The sequence below is a fragment of the Onychostoma macrolepis genome, chromosome 10, assembly GCF_012432095.1.
Source record: "Onychostoma macrolepis isolate SWU-2019 chromosome 10, ASM1243209v1, whole genome shotgun sequence".
Classification (NCBI taxonomy): Eukaryota; Metazoa; Chordata; class Actinopteri; order Cypriniformes; family Cyprinidae; genus Onychostoma; species Onychostoma macrolepis.
In genome coordinates this window covers 22,241,976-22,256,588 of record NC_081164.1, presented here as the reverse complement: position 1 = coordinate 22,256,588, position 14,613 = coordinate 22,241,976, and the positions used below count along the sequence as shown (strand labels likewise).

The window sequence follows — 14,613 nt, the reverse complement described above, 5'->3', positions numbered from 1 at the left end:
TTTTTCTATATCTTTATTCCTTCAGCGCAGTGCAGCATTATATTCCAGTGCAATATCTTCACTTTTTAGTGCAATGTTTTTATACCCCATTCCTTCAGTGCACTGTGTAATACTTGTAATACTGTGTAATAGTTTTACTCAGAGCCAGAAGTCTACCTCATATCAGTGCAATAATCATTTTAACGAGCTGTTACTTCCTATTTATTTATTTTTATATACAAGCATTTTTTTTCTATTTTCATTCTCTTTATTCTTTTGTCTTAGCTTAAATATTTTAATTGTACATCTCTTCGTATCATGTATATTTCTTTTTAGTCTCTTTCTGTCTATTGTGTACCACGCACCTTATGCAGAAACTGCAATTTCGTTGTATCTTGTGTACAATGACAATAAAGCATTCTAATTCTAATAATAATATTAACAAACATATGTAGATATAGATTAAATAAGATAAATATTCACATTCATATTTAATAAGTTGCATCAATATGTATTTATTTTAAATGAAAAATATACTGTAGTCGGAAATTACGTGACGGGAACGGACCTACCCAATGTAATTTACCTCGGAGAACCGCATTTTACCACAATCCTCCCATACTTTTTGGATTTACACCTGATATATCAGTAAACATGCTACAAAAGCTTCAGGTTTGTTGACATTTACTGTTAGAATCATTGCTAATTTTTATAAACCATAGACCATTATAAAGCAGCGATAGAAATATGTTAATTGAACTCAAATAAATAGACATTTCAAGATTGAGCTAGGAGTATACTTTGAACTCTTTTATTTCTGTTGGGACTGCTCCTCAAAAATAAATGACAAATACATTTTCATACATCAGGATTGGAGATTGACTGGCCAAGTCACTGAACAAAATGTGGTAGTTTTTGTGGACAAAAAAAGAAAAGAAAAAAATATATTGCATGGCATATGTTTTCAACTTTACTCAGTCACTTAATTCTGCTGGAAGACAATTAAACATGCAACTGCTCAAAACAGGCTGTTGGAAAATATAAATGGTCCCTGAGAAAAAGACAAAAACATTTTTGCCAATTACATCCAAAACAGGTCAACATCTTACTGTTTGCAAACATTCCTAAATTGTTTAAGACTTTAGATTAAAATGCATTCATTCTCACATCATCGCAGGTTAAATATAAATAGAGCTGTTTTTCTGGATTGGTTTGACTTTAAACTCTTTTAATTGCAAGAGAGAATTCAGGCAGTATTTCCAAAATAATTGAACTTTCACTATATTTTAGTCTAGACTAAACACTAGACTATCCTCATACCAACACTTAAGAATATTTATGGCGGTGGATGGTTTCTAACAGTAAGGAAATGCTTCAGTACAAAATAAAAATGAATTACAATAAAGTTCAATTTGAAAAAAAAAAAAGGTTCCATGCTTGTTTTCAACCTTTAAAACATGACCAGACATACATATGCCATTTAAAACACAGTTTCAAATTCACATGTAAAAAAGAATTATACAGTTTCATTATACAGGGCTAGGAACAGGTTTGCGTATCTGCATCTCTGTTTATGAGATTGTCAGTTGTGTGGAAGGATCATACTTTCATAGCTGCCAGAATTTAACATCCAAATAAAATTAAATAACACTAAATAAATAAAGCACAACATTTCCTGTCCATATTAAGCATATTACATACATTCTAAAATAAGCCAGCAAAACATTTCTATTAATAAAAACATTTACAAATGTCCATGAATGCAATTCTTTCTTATCTATGTGCATGAAGACATAATCTTTAAAATGTTTTTAAAAGCTAACAAACAAAGGCTAAAGTTTTTGTTTTTAATTATTTTGCAGGTTTTTTTTGTTTATTCTCCTCGGTCCAAACGCTATTGCATCACCATCCGATGAGCTTTTGCGTCTCTACGCCTTCTCATCCTTTCCTGCATTTGCATTTGCGAGGGCTGTTGTCTAAACGGTAAAAACACAGTATATTGATACAAAGACGACTAAAAAAATAATGCATATTAAACAAATCTATTAAAATACAATTTCTAGAATGCATATTCTAGAACAAACATTTAAGGATGTCACCTGTTCAACCATCCTCTGCATCTTCTCAATGACCGAGATCATCTGACTGCTGTTTTCTCTCAAACTCTTCTCGTATGTTTTGTTGAGCGTCTCGGCTTTCTCCAGTTTCTTCTTCAGCTCTTTCTGTTGGCCCTGCTCCTGTTCATTAGACGCCTGCATCGCTTCTGCTGCCTCTGAATCACACACACCACAACCACTCAAATGACCATGGAATATTATGGCAGAAATAAAGCATTATGCATTATGATCCTCTGCAGTGAATGGGTGCCGTCAGAATGAGAGTCCAAACAGCTGATAAAAACATCACAATAATCCACAAGAAATCCACACCACTCCAGTCCATCAATGAATGTCTTGTGAAGCCAAAAGCTGTCATTAAGACATTTTAACTTATTACGTTTTGCAATATGGATATTTTTCTTACAAAACCGCATGGATTCGCTACAGGAGGCCTTTATTCATGCCCTGGAGCCGCGTGAGGCACATTTTATTATGGATGCACGCGCTTTATTTGATGTCTTGTGGACTGTTCAACAGAAACACCCACCGGCTGCAATGATAACACTTGGAGTAGCCAAGAAGACAATTTTTAATATAACTCCGATTGGATTCGTCTGAAAGAAGAATATACATCTAGGATGACCTAGAACATAATACACCTCTATATATATATATATATATATATATATATATATATATATATATATATATACCTAGGATGCTTTGAGGGTGAGTAAAACACAGGCTAATTTTCATTTTTGGGTGAACTAACCCTTTAAACAGTTGCTTCAGGCCAAAATACAAGTCCTCTATCCATAAAATTATCCAGTAAAAAAGTAATCTTGTTTGAATCAGGAGAGAAATCTGCACAGATCAAGCACTGTTTGCAAGCCAAAACAGCTCTAAACAAGCATGTGAGTTGATTTTGATGTGAGAGACAACAGGAGATGGACTTTTAAACTGGATGAAGCATTATTATTGATTATGGACTTGTATTTTGGCCACAAGTGATGGTTTCAAAACGTTTCAAAACGTCTTAATGATGGATTTGTTTCTTACAAACACAGCTTTTGCCTTCTCAAGATGTTAACTGATGGACTGGAGTGGTGTGGATTACTTGTGGGTTATTGTGATGTTTTTAATCAGCTGTTTGGACTCTCATTCTGACGGCACCCATTCACTGCAGAGGATCCATTGCTGAGCAAGTGATGCAATGCTACATTTCTCCAAATCTGATGAAGAAACAAACTCATCTACATCTTGGATGGCCTGAGAGTGAGTAAATTTTCAGCAAACTATTCCTCTAAAGCATTCCGGTCTCACCGAGTCTGGACTGCAGTGCGGCGACACACTTCTCCAGGTCACGTTGGGCCGCTTTGCTGCTCTCCAGTGTCTGTAGTAGGTTTGGTAAGTTAATGACGTTCCCTCTGTAGTTCACCAGATCTGTGTTACCGGTGCGACGGGCGGATGCTCTCTCTTTGCATGTCTGGCCGGGCAACATGGCTTTATTTCCTGAGAGGAAGAAAGTGGCATTTTTATAATGCTACAGACAAATGTGTTTACAGGAATTATCAGATTGCATGATTTCCAGCACACACACCCTCAGCACTAATGCTGCCGTCTGTCCGGTCGGCGTCTGACCAGCGACTGCACAGATTTCTGTAGAGGCAAAGCCCACCGACTGCAGCCTTTCTGACCAGATCCTGCGCCTGAGGAGAGATGGGACATCAGATACACTGCAAAAAAATTGTTCTTCCTCAGTTCTTGTTTTCTAGTACAAATATCTAAAAATTCTTAATTCAACATACATTTACTTGAGAAGCAATAAGACTTAAGATATTAAGTTTAAAACAAGAAAAAAAAAGTCAAACTTCGCAGAAAAATAAACTTGTTCTCCCTTTGGATTAAGTTTATTTTTCTTTAAGCATTATTATTTTTTTTTTACACAGCAACAAGACTTAATATCTTATGCATTTTTTTTTTTTTTTCATTCTGAATCAAAGTTTGTGATTCATCTCTGAGCTGGTTGATCTGATTCATAGGTTTAAACTCTCAACATGATACTCTAATAAGCACAAAATACAAATACTTCACGATAAAATTCTTGCTATATTGAACTATTTTATTGATACTTATCAAAAAGGACAAAAAAGAAAGAAAATAATTTTTTCCCAATATAACTACATAATGACAATAATAATGATTATAATAATGACTATGATTATTATTATTATTATTAATATTATACTAATTATTCAAAATATTTTATTTCATATTTTTGATTCTAAAAGTTAAGCAAATCAATTAAAAAATTTACTGCAATATTACTACTGTAACAAAACAAGTATTTAATAATAATAATAATTTTTATTATTCAAAATATTTTTGTTATTATTTGAATTCTATTTAAATCAATAAAGAAATATACTGTTATTGCAATAATATTACTGTACTGTAAAATAAAAATGAGCATTTAATAATAACAGTAATAGTAATAATAATAATAATATAGTAATAAAAATAATTTAATTGTTTTATCATTATTCAAAATATTCAATTTTATTTTATGAATTTTGTTTACTTTGAATTAAAGTAAACAAAAAGTAAAAGTAAAGAAATCAATAAAGGAATATACTACTATTTCAATCATACCATTTTTCTATAAAATAAAAAGTTATTTAATAATAATTTATTAATTAAAACATCTTAGAAGAAGTGAAACCTGAGCAGGACTGAGAAACAGGCCGAGAGACAGCAGGATGTTGAGCAGGTCTGCCTCTCGAAGACTTCCTGTCAGCTGACGGTCAAAGAACACCCAGGAGAGAAGCACTTTACGGGGAAGCTCAGGCGTCCAGCCCAGAGGACGTTCCTTCAAGCACACAGACAGAGATGTTTGGAGGAGAAACACTAGACATGTGATGCAGAGGAGAAATGTGATTTCTTACACTGTCTTTGGACGGCTGATTGTCTGAGGCACTGCTGCTCTGCCCGTCTCCTCCTGTGCTTTGGCTTTTACTCTCTTTTAGATGCTCAGATTGTTTTCCAGCCGGTTCAGTCTCATCCGTCAGTGCGGCGTCTTCTGTCTCTCTCTCCCCATCCTTCTCTTTGAGTTTTCTCTTCTTAGCATCGATCAGTCCTTTCTTTTTTGCTGTCTGTTTGTCTGTTTTTTTGGGCTCATCCTCCTTTACAGAGAAAAAAGTGTGAAAAAGTTACCTTAACAACTGGATTTTCATACATTTTTTTTTTTTTGTGAAGTAAAACATAAGACGGCCCACATTTACATATCAACACCTATTTATTAGTCAACAGAGGTCATTTACATTTAAAACTTAAAACTTAAAGGTACAGCAGTCTATTTAATTCTGTTTAATAATTGGTTTTGGTCAAAGAAACCTTATCGAACATTAAAAGTGGACTTCACACAAAATGATACAATGCTAAAAATGTACAAAAGTATATAATAAAGTGTAAAAGACACAGATTTTAATGGTTTAGGAGCTTGTATCCTTTCCCTTTGCACATTTCAGATGAGAGTGTGTGCTAAAACTAAAACCATAAAAAACTTGCCAAGGCAACATTTCTCATTTTCATTTAATTTACCTTGATGTACTACAACAAGTAAAACTAAAACGTTACTAAAATTACAAAAAAATGATGAACTAAAATTAAAGTCAAAACAAAAAATACAAAAGTAAATAATTCAAAATATTATTGAAACTATATATACAACAGGGTTATTACAGTTAACTAACTCTAAAACCTTTTTTTATTTATTTTTTTAAAAACAACAACTACTTTCAAGCCAACATTTCTCATTTTCATATAGTTTAACTTGATGTACTAAAATAACTCAAACTAAAAAAAGGATAAAAACTATATAGAAAACTATATATCTTTAAAATAATAATAATAATATTAATAGTATAAATAATGACAAAAACCTCTACCAAATTAATAAAACTTTAACTAAAATTAAAATAAAAACAGAAAATATTCAAATGAGAACTAATTTAAAATATTATTAAAACTATAATAGCATCTCAGTGATACTAAAATAACACATGTGTGCAGTCTAGTGTACCATGGGAGCGCTGTTGTCCTCTTTGACGCTGGGGCCCTGTGGCAGACGGCAGAGACACTGATACAGCTCAAGCCCAAAATCCCTCTGGAGCATCTCGCTGAACATCTCCGCCATCAAACTCACCTGATACCACCACACGAGAGCCATCAGCCAAGACAATGCAGATTGAGCCAGTTTACAACATATGTAACACGCATGCTGTATTATTTGAATTGTTAATACAAGTTAGAAGTCACATACATATACAGTATATATATATATATATATATATATATATATATATATATATAGAATAACTACCCACCTCACAGCTGTCCCGCGTCTGAGGCGTCTGGGGCTCAAGCAGTGAGGACAGAGACACGACAGACAGATTGAGTCCAGTGGAGGGGTGAAAAACCACAGACGGACCTTCTGGATGCGACAAATCACCATCCTGGATGGCAGGAAAGAAACAGACAAGCTTGGAGACTTCTCTGGTGTGATTTCAAGCATATTTCCTATGCATAATATTTATAAACTCTGATGTCAGCCAGTACCAGCTGTTTTTGTCGTAATTTTGCCCAGTCTTCTTCTGCTGGCACTAGATTCCACACATCTGGCAACAACACCACAACCGTCTCCATTTTATCTCCGGAAAGATATCTCAGCTCCGCCATCTTGTGCCTAAAAAGAGAGAATGTACAGATTACTAATGAATATATAAAAGACATAAGGTGACTTAAATTTTGGGTCAGTAAAATTTTTTATGTTTTTGAAACAAGTCTCTTCTGCTAATCTAGGCTGCATTTATTTTATCAAAAATAAAGTAAAAACTGAAAAATTGTTAAATATTATTACAATTTAAAATAAGCTGTTTTATATGTGAGTATATGCTAAAATATAATTTATTCCTGTGATGCAAAGCTGAATTTTCAGGATCATCACTCCAGAACTCATTCAAATATCCTGATTTGCTGCTCAAGAAACATTTCTGATCATTGTTTTTTCATTTTTATTTTCAGGATTCTTTAATGAATAGACAATTCAAAAGAAAAGCATTGATTTGAAATAGAAATGTTTGTAAGATTAGAATTGTCTTTACGGTCACTTTTGATCAATTTAATGCATACTTAAAAAAAATCTTACGGATCCCAAACAGATTATGAACGGTAGTGTATTAAAAAGCCATTTTGTATACATATGAAACTTATGTTATTTATGTTTTTCTTCTTATTATTAAGTTACTTATAGCCTTTCTGTATACAAACAATGACAATAACAACCCGCTTTGGCAAGACAAAAATCCACCAATAAATCTTAACCGTATTGAACTGATATTAAAAATGAAATACAGACCACTGCGTGCAGGCTGAGAGGTCCAGAGCAGTTTGTTCCTTTATGCAGCGGAGCGCAGTGTTGACCAGCGTCGAACTGTCCTTCACTGGATTTGCTCCGTCTGCTTTGGGTGACCAGTGACCTCCAGGAAGCCGCAGTTCCCCTCCACTGTCCACCATCACAAACTACAACACAGAGAAAGAGTCAGTGACACAATTATACTCTAAATAGGCATGGGTACCAAGACCTGGTATTAAACTGGCCCCGGTGTTAAATTATGAAAGAGCGGTGTATTGATAAGCTCTGATGTTAATGGTTCTGCTATCGGTACTGGAGAAATGAAGAAAATACACATGCATTTATTATTGTTATATAGACATTATCTTGCAAATTCTATCTCGCCAGATTTCTTTATATTATGCAATAATATTAGGACATTCATCTACGATGCATTTTTGCTATTCATTAAAAAACTAAAACTTTAATACCCATTTTTCCATGAAATCTTTCCAAGGTTTTTTATAGTGGAAAAACGTTCTTTAGATTACTAAAATGCTCTTCAAACTAAGAAAAACTTTAAGAATGGTTGACTAAAAGGTTTTTTGGGGCATCGCTGTAAAAGCCCAGTTTTGGAACTTGTATTGTGTGATTTCAGAGATATTGAGGACTGAATGTTCTTACTTTGAGAAGTGTAGTGGGATGCACGGCCTCCTTCTGCATCTGACCGTCCTTTGAGAGGTTACAACACTGTGAGTACAAGTCCTCAAGGCACGGCATAGAAAACAACAGAACCTGCGGAGAGAACACAACCATTCTTGAGAATCCAAGCCTTGCGTGGTCACATGATCTGTCAAAAGAGCGGCACGCGTACCCTAACGGAGAAAGCCTCATCTGTGGACTCGCAAACATCTGCTTGACTCTCCGGCTGGTTTGATCCCACGTGAAAGTGACACGGTCCTCTCAGCAGAAAAGGCTGGTCGAGCGGGAAACTCTCAGTCCAGGACTGCTGGAGGTGGAAGAGGTTGAAGGGCAGGTGCAGGTGTGGGTACCGCCGCTGAAGCTCCAGATAATCACAGGCCTGGCTGAAAGAATGAAGAGGAAATCACAATGAGACAATGACAAATGAGAGCCCTAGGGGTGTGCTGTATATATCATCTGCGATAATATTGTAATTGTTGTTTTAACGATGTGCGATTTGACACCCCTAGAGAGCCCTCAACTCAAATATCTCCCTGTCCCCCTCTGAAACCTCATCCACAACCCTTCCTCTAGAAACCATGAACACCTCACCCCCTCCCCAGGCCCAGTTCTACGGGGTGCTAAGCACCCTCAGATAAAGCTGTAATAATGGCATTTCATTGCAGATTTGGCAAACTATCCAGTGTGTTATGATTTGCGCTCTAAGAGATCGATTTCTATTTATTTGAAGCGTTGAGCAATGTTAATCACAGACATATCTGCTTATTTGATATTTTCTGCCTATTATCAGTTAGAATTACCGTTTAAGTTAGAATTCCCTCACCGCTCAAATCACTGGAGTTTTTGTTCAGTTGTTGTGTTCATCACGAATCATTTCATTATAACAGCGTAGAGAATTTAATTGTTAATCGCGATGAACTGAGTGACAGCTTTTTGAGATATTATAGAGGAAGCGCTTTTATTTATATATATAAAAATTATTTGCGCCATAGCAATGAATGGCACAAATAATTTATATATGTATATGAAGAGCTCAGATACCAAAGGCTCTAAGTGGCGTCTGAAATTTTCTTCTAAAATGAGCATTTTTATCAGGCTCCTATTTTTATGTTCAGTTGTTTCACTTTAATTGCATAGAAAAGGACCTATACGTTGCCATTAGAGTAAAATTACTGAACCTAAACATAGGAACCTGATAAAAATGCTAATTTTAGATGAAAATTCAGACGGCACTTAGAGCCTTTTGCATCTGAACTCTTCATATATACATATACATATACATATATATATATATATATATATATATATATATATACACATACATAGTAAAATTACTGAAGTGGGCAATACAAACAAGTGAGCTATACTGAGTGGGCTATACAAACCACCAGTAGTAACAAACTCTTTTTCACTGTATGTACTGTACATTAGACACATTTTATAAACACTTCCTGCTACAAAGACTCAATATATTGTGCATTGCACTACAAATCATCTTGCATTATGCGCTGCTTCCCCCAAAATATTGCTTTTGCACCTCATGTACAATATTTATGTAAAGTTCTTGTACAGTCTCAGATTATGTGTATGTTTAGTCAACTATATGTATAGTCAGATGGTTAACTGTTGTATAGGTCTATAATTGTTTTTCTTATACTTCTATCATTGTATGTTTACATTTATGTTTAACTAGTATGTAGCACCGTGGTGAATAAAGCATGACAATAAAGTTCAACTTGACTCGACTTGAGTTTATGCTTCTTCAGAACGTCCCGGTGTGTTGCTTCTGACCGACTCACGTGTTCCTGGAGAAACAGGAGAACAGCGGAGTGCTGTGTGTGGACATGGAGCTGCTCTTTTTGGGTGCCTCCTCCTCTAAGACGGCCCTCCATCTTTTTCGTTTTTGGTGCATGGCGTCTCCTCCCCACGGCCCTCCGCCACCGTCCTCCCTGAGTCACGCCACAAAGAGCAACAAGGACACACGTCAGCAGAGGAGCGTTTTAAAAACAGGGCAGTCTTCAAGGACGCTCACACAAAAACAACAGAATGAGGAGCTAAAACAAATCAGACTGTAATGCTCTTGCAAACTTTTTGAAAGAAATCAATACTTTTATTCAGAGAGAGAGAGCATTAAATTGATCAAAAGTGACAGTAAAGACATTTATGAACATACAAAAGATTCAATTTAAAATAAATGCTGTTCTTTTGAAATTTTTATTAATCAAAAATTCCTGAAAGAGAAAATGTGTCACGGTTTCCTTAAACATATTTCTGATTATTATCAATGTTAAAAACTGTTTCTTGAGCAGCAAATCAGCATATTAGAAGGATCATGTGACACTGAAGACTGCAGTAATGATGCTGAAAATTCAGCTTTGATCACAGGAATAAATTACATTTTACAATAAATACACAAAGAAAGTGTTTATTGTAAATTGTAATAATATTTAACAATTTTCACAATGCATTGCACTCAACTTAACCTTAAATATCTAGTATAACAAATGATAAAGACACATCATCAACCTCAATTTTGCCTTATTATTTAATCAGACTGCCAAAAGTTCTATGCAAACTTAAATTTGCATAGATTTGCATTTAAAAAAAAAAAATTCTTCCGAAACATTTCATTTTTTTCAGAAGAAAGGCAAACAAATAATGATAAAAGGCACAATATTAAATGACATGGATGAACATTTACTGAGTAATCCACTATTTTGTAGAGGAAGGTCAAAATGTTTTTTCACCTGAGGTTTGGAGCCAACTTACAGTGTAATGTGAAATGTAGCACAGTCATATGACAAAAATGTGGCATAAAGCTGTTCAAAAGCATTTAATCATTGCATACTGGATTGTTTTTAAATAGCATGCAGTACACAAGTATCTACTGCATTGTGACTCACCAGCGTCCACCTCTACGACCTCCCATGACCTCAGCGTGTCTCTTCCGTCCTCCACCCCAGCCTTCGAACGGACCGTTCCAGGACATCTGCTGGTGATGGGACATCTGCATCATGCCACCTGTCACATATCAGACCAATTTACATGACCGCTAAATATTAGATATCATTCTAAAGCATCATGTGACACTGAAGACTGGAGTAATGATTACAGCAATCAATTACATTTTAACTTCTATTTTACCAGCACTGTACTTGCCAAGTGTTTTTATGTAATTTATTTCCATTAACAAATATGTTTCCTAACAGTTTTAGTTAATGATAACAACACTGCATCATGTACCAGGATTTGGCTGCATGCTGGGAATCAGTGGTGGTATTTTGGGAGACTTCAGCAGAGGTTGCGGTTTGGTCCCTAAAATGCCAGGCTTTGGATTGGATGACATGGAGGGCAGCAGCGGAGGAGGAGATTTGAAGGGCTGACAGAAAGAAACCAGAGAAAGAGACAAACGCTCTGAAGATCAGGTATAAAAAATAACATGGTAATTATACACTCCTTCATTATAATCTCAAGTCATTAATTTGACTTTGAGTATTTCATTTTAACCTCCAAGAACTATCATCTTCTCAGAACATAAATAAATGATTAATATAAATGTTAATAAATAAAACATTATTCATAATTAAGGCAAATTTAACCTTTCATTGTTACTGATATTAATTGCTGGCCCATGTTTACATGCAAACTTTTGTAATATCTTTCATAAAATAGTCAGCATACGTGCACAATTTCATGTACACTACCATTTAGGATCACTAAGAATCTATTAGAAGAAATGTATACTTTTATTCATCAAGGATGCATTAAATTGATCAAAAGTGACAGTAAAAACATTTATTATGTTTCAAATGCTGTTTTTAAAATTTCTCTTCATCAAAGAATCCATAAAAATATGAAGCTGCAAAACTGTTTTCAACACTGATAATAATCAGAATTTTTTCTTGAAGGATTTTTGAAGGATCATGTGACACTGAAGCCTGGAGTAATAATGCTGAAAACTCAGCTTTGACATGACATAGAAATAAATTACATTTTAAAACACATGCAAACATAAGATCGATGTTTTCAATTCTAATAATATTTCACAGTGTGCATGTTTAGTGGAAATTCATATTTCTGCGCTATAAACTAAAAAACATGTCAAAGTGGACTTCTATCCAAAAATCGTGAAAAAAAGAGAAAATACAAGAAAGTATTACTTACACTGCTAATGCAAACACACTAAGATGCACACAAAAAATATGTGTTTTTTTAACAAACTGCGCAATTGTATTATATAGCAACCTCTTAAAGAGGATGTTATTGAAATATTAGCCCAAAACCTTTCTGCCCACCTGTCCGTTCAGCGTCTGAACTTTCTGTGCCGTCCAGCTGATGGGCTTCAGGGGGTCCTGGACCGCCTTCACCAACACTTTTTCTCCCACCAGGGGCACACGACCCACCACAACACTGCGGCACAAACCACAAGCCCTCCTGAGCCTCAGACCTCACACTCAGGTTATGATTCACATGATTCAGAATCAGTGTTGGGGAGGTTACTTTGGAAATTTAATAGGTTACAGATTACAAGTTACCCTATCTAAAATGTTTCAATTACTTTCATTACTTGATTAAAGTAATAACTGATTGCATTTGATTACTTTTCTAAATTTCTAATGTTTTCAACTGTTAATCTTTTTCTAACATACAAACCAGGCAGGGTTCATTTTACAGTACTCAACACTGATCAGTCCTTCATCACTTGAATTAAGATTATAATAATTTAATTTTAAAGCACAGCTCAGCTACCACAAAATAAGACTTACTTTGAGGTCATTCTGAGGTTAAGTACAGATTTAAAACCACAGCAAGAAACAGTTTAGTAGCTATTATACTGTTTTTGAAATCAAATCTTTGCATATCTAACAATGCCTTGGGTAAAAAACAGTTATCTTAAAAAATAAAGCATATGCATAAATCCAAAAAGTAAAAATCAGATGTTACCCCCTTTGTAATCATTAACATTTGTGACCCTGGACCACAAAACCAGTCTTAAGTGTAAATTTAAAAATTAAATACATTTATACATTACATTTGTATAAAATGAATAAATAAGCTTCCCATTGATGTATGATTTGTTAGGATCTGACAGTATTTGGCCGAGATACAACTATTTGAAAATCTGGAGTCTGAGGGTGCAAAAAAAATCAAAATACTGAGAAAATCGCCTTTAAAGTTGTCCAAATAAAGTTCTTAGCAATGCATATTACTAATCAAAAATTAAGTTTTGATATATATACAGTAAGAAATTTACAAAATATCTTCATGGAACATGATCTTTACTTAATATCCTAATGATTTTTGGCATAAAAGAAAAATTGATCATTTTGACCCATACAATGTATTTTTGGCTATTGCTACAAATATACCCCAGCGACTTAAGACTGGTTTTGTGCTCCAGGGTCACATTTGAACTGTAACTGTAATTTAATTACACATTTTTTATCAGTAACTGTAACTGATTACAATTACATTTATTTTGGGTAACACTTTATTTTAAGGTGTCCTTGTTATATTTTACATGCACTTACTATAATAAATGATGCATAATTGCATGCAAGTAACTCTAATCATACCATATAGTAAGTACATGTAATATTACTCCGTCCTTAAATGTATAATTACACTGTAATAAGGACACCTTAAAATAAAGTGTAACCTTATTTTGTAATGAAATGACGTAATTTAGTTACATGTAACTAGTTACTCCCCAACACTGTTCAGAATAAACCAAACACACAAACCTCACTGGAAAATGAACCTCCTGATCCACAATCCCATGATGCTCCTGCATCTGTGTGACCACCCCGGTGAACACCCGCTGCCTCATCTGAACACAGAATCATTTAGTGTTTACACAATAATAAACCAGAAAGTGTATCTTTATGCACAATAACGATGAACAAATTCTCATCATATAGCTATACCTGTGTCTCCATATCAGATTTTCTTTTCTCCTTTGCATGCAAAAGAAAGTATACTGAGTGCTTTGGGACACACGCATACACAATAGAAATGCACGAATTAAATATATGAAATAATTAGTCTGCCTGTTGTGTAGGTCAACAGCAGCATGTGTAATATTTACTTCCTACTGCATCGGCGTTACAGTGACGGCAGTTTAATGCAGTTTTCCCGTACCCACAGATCTTTATTTAGGACTTATCTAGTAAGAGAGGTGTTGACTAATGTCCTGCGACATTTAAGAGGTGAAACTTACTAGTATTTTGTGTTCGTGCTCTGCTTTTCCTCCACGTTGATGCTTTTGTTTGTCTTCTGTCAGTTCATCAAAAGGGCGTTTCGCATCAGCGGCATCAAGCGGTCAGTCAGAGTAACTGCAGGTGAAACGCCTTAAACCGCCTTTGGCTGTAAATATAACACGAGAGACCGTACAAAAACATTAAACGTGACTTACAAACTCTTTAATTGTTTTCTAGACTT

At 34.7% G+C, this 14,613-nt stretch overlaps 1 protein-coding gene across 5 annotated transcripts; it reads right to left on the bottom strand.

Annotated features, from left to right (window-relative positions):
• Positions 1-774: 774 nt before the first annotated feature.
• ccar2 (cell cycle and apoptosis regulator 2) lies at positions 775-14,529 on the bottom strand. Of its 5 annotated transcripts, none has more exons than XM_058789308.1 (19): positions 14,393-14,494; positions 14,100-14,129; positions 13,917-14,002; positions 12,468-12,582; positions 11,416-11,551; positions 11,076-11,193; positions 9,972-10,121; positions 8,345-8,555; positions 8,155-8,265; positions 7,495-7,658; positions 6,696-6,822; positions 6,464-6,592; positions 6,160-6,282; positions 5,024-5,260; positions 4,801-4,947; positions 3,679-3,787; positions 3,402-3,590; positions 2,079-2,251; positions 775-1,955 (listed from the first exon to the last, which is right to left on the bottom strand). In XM_058789308.1, the coding sequence occupies exons 2-19, from the start codon at positions 14,109-14,111 to the stop codon at positions 1,908-1,910; spliced, it is 2,385 nt and encodes a 794-aa protein (XP_058645291.1). In that variant the 5' UTR covers positions 14,112-14,129; positions 14,393-14,494; the 3' UTR covers positions 775-1,907. The 5 variants fall into 5 exon arrangements, with proteins under 5 accessions (XP_058645291.1, XP_058645292.1, XP_058645293.1 ...); XM_058789309.1 differs by having other exon boundaries at positions 14,100-14,159; positions 14,393-14,464; XM_058789310.1 differs by lacking the exon at positions 14,100-14,129 and having other exon boundaries at positions 14,393-14,529.
• Between the last annotated feature and the right edge of the window lie 84 nt (positions 14,530-14,613).

Coding starts and splice junctions, on each gene's coding strand:
- ccar2 (XM_058789308.1), bottom strand. Junction 12,583..13,916: donor GAGGTTCATTTTCCAGTGAG/GTTTGTGTGTTT, acceptor TTTGTGCCGCAG/TGTTGTGGTGGGTCGTGTGC. Junction 3,591..3,678: donor CGGCAGCATTAGTGCTGAGG/GTGTGTGTGCTG, acceptor TCTTCCTCTCAG/GAAATAAAGCCATGTTGCCC.